The sequence below is a fragment of the Symsagittifera roscoffensis genome, chromosome 2 (assembly GCF_963678635.1).
Source record: "Symsagittifera roscoffensis chromosome 2, txSymRosc1.1, whole genome shotgun sequence".
In the NCBI taxonomy this organism is placed as follows: domain Eukaryota; kingdom Metazoa; phylum Xenacoelomorpha; order Acoela; family Convolutidae; genus Symsagittifera; species Symsagittifera roscoffensis.
In genome coordinates, this window is record NC_087063.1 from 76,546,745 (window position 1) to 76,553,190 (window position 6,446).

Below are 6,446 nucleotides of genomic sequence, written 5' to 3' on the forward strand. Positions count from 1 at the left end.
GAAAAGTCAAAAACTTGAGTTATTATGTGAAAAATAACAATTTTTGAAATGTAAGACTAGCAACTGCACTAAACGGGAAATGAAACAACTTCAAAAAAGTTTCCAGTTTGATCAATAACTTTTGAAGAAATTTATTAAAATATATAATTATTAAATATAATTTTTCTTGAACTCTTTTATGTCGCTGCGAGTTGCTGATTAGGTTCGAAGATGGTGCCACTGATTGTTACGATGTCATAATCTACTGTACTGGTTATTTGGATGACTTTCCTTTTTTGGAAGACAGTCTGCAGACGGTGAGAAGGCGTAAATTGGCAGTGGAGTTGTACAAACAAGTCGTGCATCCGAAATGCCCGAGGCTAATGTTTATTGGCATGTCAACAATTCTGTATAGCTTCTCAATCTACTGGGTTCAAGGTCACTTATGCGCAAAACTTATAAACGGTAAATTACAAAAGTTATTAACGATTAAAAGTTAGCACAGTGGAAGATAAGTACAGAATTTGAGTGTAGATCTTTTCAACGTCTTGCAAACCAAGTTGACAGATTCTATTTTGGTAAATTTTTCTACTCCGAACCACCAACCAAACCATTTTTATGGAACTCAATAATTTTTTGCTTTGCATACCATAACTCTGTTCTTTGCGCTCTAACTTGAACCTAACTTAGTCCAATAGTTGCTTGGTGTAATTTAAAAACTTGGTAAACCCGCTGTTTTGCGTGTCGCAAAGAATGCTCCAGCCAGTAGTTTCCGTACAAAAAAGAGCCAAAAAATTGCGAAAAAAGAACTATTTATCCAATATTAATTCCTATCCCGCACTGGAGTTTCATGGATAATAATCGATTATTTTGGATTTTCATTTTCAGTTTCTAAAAATTTGAAAGTAACTGATTATATTTGAATATAAATGGATTATAAATTTTTAATTGTCGAATCAAAAAAATCCTTTCATTCAATTATAATCAATTGTGCTTGAATAAATTTCGGGTTATTTTAAACACTGCAGTCCTACACAACAGTCCCATTATACAAAACAGTCCCATACACAACAGTCCCATACAAAAGAGTCCGAAACATCAAAAAATTTCTGAAAAACAGTCTCATTCAAAACATTCCAAAACCATTTAATTTTTTTGACCTTGATCTTTTGGCACTAACAGAACTGATTTACGCTTTTAAAAACCAAACATGAGCCTAAATGAAGATCAAAGAACCAATAGTCAGATCAAAAACAAAGGCCTCAGATTTAGTTATTAAAGCGTTCGACTCACATCTAGAAATCAAAAGATCGAATCCCCGGCAAAACTTCATTGCTCCATGTCAAATCTGGGCTTCTGTTGTCCTTAAGATGTCAGCCTCTCAATATATGTGTCCTCGAAATAGTTCAATATCGGCTGACTTTCTTCAGATGCCATACTTTGAAGAAGCTCAAACGCAGCAGGAACGTCCTCTACGTGCAGAAATGCTGTTCAATTAAACTCAGCTCTCGAATAAGTTAGGCCAATGTTGTAATTGTGAATTTTGCCTGGCGACTGAACATGTCGCCAGACGCTGTGACTCTGATAAAAAAGAAAACTGAAAATAAGCGCTCTGATGGGCAGCTATTATTGAGTTTCGGACAGTTACATCAAAATAAAATGAAACGGTTTTGGGGACTCAATGTTTCGAGTTGAACCTTGAGGAGGCGACAATGAGTTGATTCCTTTTTGTCGGGTAGTAGAGCGTGAGCAAGAGGAATAAGGCATACTTCAACTGAAACGTGTTTTGTTTAAAGTTGATAGATTATATTGCGAGCAGTTGAAAACATTCAATCGCAGAACCAATAATCTGATAGAATTAGGAGGTCTAACCCACGTAACGTGGCGAACATAATAACCAATTTTGCAAAATGAGGACCAGAATCTTGCAAGAAAAGCGAGTTGCTGATTAGGTTCGAAGATGGTGCCACTGATTGTTACGATGTCATAATCTACTGTACTGGTTATTTGGATGACTTTCCTTTTTTGGAAGACAGTCTGCAGACGGTGAGAAGGCGTAAATTGGCAGTGGAGTTGTACAAACAAGTCGTGCATCCGAAATGCCCGAGGCTAATGTTTATTGGCATGTCAACAATTCTGTATAGCTTCTCAATCTACTGGGTTCAAGGTCACTTATGCGCAAAACTTATAAACGGTAAATTACAAAAGTTATTAACGATTAAAAGTTAGCACAGTGAAGATAAGTACAGAATTTGAGTGTAGATCTTTTCAACGTCTTGCAAACCAAGTTGACAGATTCTATTTTGGTAAATTTTTCTACTCCGAACCACCAACCAAACCATTTTTATGGAACTCAATAATTTTTTGCTTTGCATACCATAACTCTGTTCTTTGCGCTCTAACTTGAACCTAACTTAGTCCAATAGTTGCTTGGTGTAATTTAAAAACTTGGTAAACCCGCTGTTTTGCGTGTCGCAAAGAATGCTCCAGCCAGTAGTTTCCGTACAAAAAAGAGCCAAAAAATTGCGAAAAAAGAACTATTTATCCAATATTAATTCCTATCCCGCACTGGAGTTTCATGGATAATAATCGATTATTTTGGATTTTCATTTTCAGTTTCTAAAAATTTGAAAGTAACTGATTATATTTGAATATAAATGGATTATAAATTTTTAATTGTCGAATCAAAAAAATCCTTTCATTCAATTATAATCAATTGTGCTTGAATAAATTTCGGGTTATTTTAAACACTGCAGTCCTACACAACAGTCCCATTATACAAAACAGTCCCATACACAACAGTCCCATACAAAAGAGTCCGAAACATCAAAAAATTTCTGAAAAACAGTCTCATTCAAAACATTCCAAAACCATTTAATTTTTTTGACCTTGATCTTTTGGCACTAACAGAACTGATTTACGCTTTTAAAAACCAAACATGAGCCTAAATGAAGATCAAAGAACCAATAGTCAGATCAAAAACAAAGGCCTCAGATTTAGTTATTAAAGCGTTCGACTCACATCTAGAAATCAAAAGATCGAATCCCCGGCAAAACTTCATTGCTCCATGTCAAATCTGGGCTTCTGTTGTCCTTAAGATGTCAGCCTCTCAATATATGTGTCCTCGAAATAGTTCAATATCGGCTGACTTTCTTCAGATGCCATACTTTGAAGAAGCTCAAACGCAGCAGGAACGTCCTCTACGTGCAGAAATGCTGTTCAATTAAACTCAGCTCTCGAATAAGTTAGGCCAATGTTGTAATTGTGAATTTTGCCTGGCGACTGAACATGTCGCCAGACGCTGTGACTCTGATAAAAAAGAAAACTGAAAATAAGCGCTCTGATGGGCAGCTATTATTGAGTTTCGGACAGTTACATCAAAATAAAATGAAACGGTTTTGGGGACTCAATGTTTCGAGTTGAACCTTGAGGAGGCGACAATGAGTTGATTCCTTTTTGTCGGGTAGTAGAGCGTGAGCAAGAGGAATAAGGCATACTTCAACTGAAACGTGTTTTGTTTAAAGTTGATAGATTATATTGCGAGCAGTTGAAAACATTCAATCGCAGAACCAATAATCTGATAGAATTAGGAGGTCTAACCCACGTAACGTGGCGAACATAATAACCAATTTTGCAAAATGAGGACCAGAATCTTGCAAGAAAACTGCTCCCCATCGTGAGTTTTCTGTGGGACCAGTGGTAGTTCAGAGCCAGTCAGCGAAGTTGTCTCTGCCATCGTTGGTCTTTTTTTTGCGTCGAACTCTAATTACAGATTGCTGATTAGCAGAATAACTTGGACAGCTGTTTCTCGGTTCACATTATGCTGGCCTGCAGAAGTAGTCTGCCATGGCGTTTCATCCAAACCTGCTGCTCCTGTTTTTCTGATCTTACATTTTTCGATGACAGCCGGATGGGGGAAGTGGCAGTGATTTTTACTGATCTCAATGCGTTCATTTTTTGTAAGCACACGTCCATGCAGATACTTTGTGCGCAGCGCCACGAAAAGGAGTTGTCTAACAATATTCGGTGCTTAATATAAGCATACCCTTTAAAGATCAGAAACTCAAAATTTTTGTTTGTAAGTATAATTTCCAGCTATGAGAATTTCGTTTCTTTTGAGTGTTGCCAATTGTTCGTAAATGGAACAATTTGAAGAACTTGTTTCTTTTTGCATAGGTTAAAAAAAAGAACTTTAAATATTGCGTTAACTTTTATGTTTCGCGTATTATAACTTCACATGAGTGGCCGCTGCTGTTATCTAGGTTGTTCTAATTTCTCTGCTGTACTACCCATTGTCAACCGAATTATTTGGAAAAAAATGTTTTGAATCCAAGAGAAATTTTTTAAATAATTTTCTGGAACAATTATCACTACGATCAATGGGACTGTTTTTTGGACTATTTGCGATACTAGTTTGTATGCGACAGTTTCTTGTACTTTACTATAATTTTTTGGACTATCAGGTACACGACTGTTTTGTACTGGACTGTTTAGTACAGACACGACTGCAGTATATTCAAAATGTAACCTGGGACTTTTTACACTTTCTATTGAGATTTGGATGAATTTTTCAGTTTTCCATGTTTTTACTGATCTTTATATAATGTCTTTGATCTAATTTACATTTCTTGCCATCGCTCAAGAATATGACAACCCCCTCCACGTTTACATCACTTTTCGCACCTTATTCTGCCAACTTTACATCCCTCGTTTAAGCCCCCCATTTCTCCCACGTGTACACCCCCTCTTATAGACACCCGTATTTACCCCAACCCCTGTACGTCTCCCGCCAACGTTTACAACCCCTTCATCGCGTTTGAGCACAACGCCCTTCCACATTGGTGGTGGTCTGACGGGTTTGTAAACGCGGAGGGGGGAGGGTTCGGTTGAGTAGTAATTGCAGGGGTGGCGGAGTTGTACACGCAAAATATATAAAAATTTTAAGGTTTAGATTTCGAGCAGGCCGTGAGTATAGCAGAAGTTTCTGACAGTTTTGCAAATAAATTTGCAATTAAAATAAAAATTATGATCCAATATAATCAATTGTAATGGTTTTTAATGAATTTTGTTTTACGAAAATGGTCAATTACAATAATTTCAATTTCATGATCTAAATTTGCAAAAAATACTTGGTTTTAATGACATTTTAGACAACATTTTTCCATTATATTCGATTTTTCTCCATTAAACTCGGGTAGCGAATGTTCTCAAAAAACAGTATGGTATAAGTTGTCAAGGGGGAGGGAGGGAACGGTGGAGATAAAGATTTTGAGCCGTTGAATTTAGCTAAACTGAAATAATGTTATAAGATGTTAGGGCTAATTTTCCGAATGATACTTTTTCTAAAATGTTACATACGTTGAGTCTGACTGAAAAAACACCTATCTGACAATTCAATTGAAATGACACGATCCCAGTTTTGTCGGAAAGACACACCGAAAAACAAAGCCATTTTGTTTCGACTTCCACATTTGACATTTGCATTATGAAAATAACAAAAACACAAAATAAAATACAGTCGGATAAAAAAGTGTTTATTTTTCAGGTGATTTTTCCCTGCCTGGTCCCACAGAAATGGAAGAAGAGATTGAACAATTTGTAGAAGCAGATAGCAAACTGAAGGGTTTGCAAGACGTAATCAACTTTCAAAGTGAGCGAATTATAGCCCTTGGCGAACTGGTTGGCAAGAAAGACTTGGACAGACGGCACATTGTTCAAGCGTGGACGAGAGATAGACAGAACGATATTCTGAACTATCGGGAGAATTGCACTACGGCCGAAGCAGCGGCGAAAAAATTACGAGGTCTATTTTGAAAACAACTCACAAAAAATTAAACATGCTTTTGGGGTTCCGTGCAAGCATCCAAAAAACCAAAAAAATTGTACAAAAAAAAACAAAAAACAGCTTTACTAGGGCAAACATTCGACATTTTCCAAAAAATAGGTCAAAGATCCGATATCTTTCGTTCGCTTAAAAGATGGTGTATTGGCCGAATTAAAAATGACCGCTGCAGTAACGTCAAGAGGGTAGGACTTCTATATGAAATTTGGAGCTAGTTAGCGCTGCCAATCGCCGACGCGCGATTAGCACGTGACCTTAAGCCGAGAGTCGTTTAACTCGAAGTCAGCTGATTGAACGCAGCTGATTTTATTACAAAATTATTATATAGCGAATGTTTGAAATAGCGGATGTTTGACATAGCGGATGTTTGCACAAGACCTCTATTTTTGTTATGAAAATCCAACTAAAAGTCCAAAAATGAACAAAATTTGAAACTTTGCTGATTAGATATGATAGATATTCAATAAAATCAATGAAGTTACAAAATCTTCAACCAGGAACATTCAGATTTTTTTGCAAAACAAAAAAGTGAACCTGATAATTGGCTGATTTATTATTTTTTTTGTCTAAAAACTTCATCAATTTGCAAGCGCCACATTAGTCTAAAAATGTTTTAATAATGATG

General features: G+C 36.4%; 1 protein-coding gene across 1 annotated transcript in view; it reads left to right on the forward strand.

The window, feature by feature from the left end:
* The window catches only part of LOC134839372 (trimethylamine monooxygenase-like), a gene marked incomplete in the record, with an annotated part of 48,380 nt that extends 42,521 nt beyond the window's left edge, over positions 1 to 5,859 (forward strand). Inside the window, 2 exon segments of the mRNA XM_063854900.1 lie at positions 1,932 to 2,173; positions 5,525 to 5,859. Of these exon segments, the coding sequence (XP_063710970.1) occupies positions 1,932 to 2,173; positions 5,525 to 5,793 (511 nt within the window).
* Between the last annotated feature and the right edge of the window lie 587 nt (positions 5,860 to 6,446).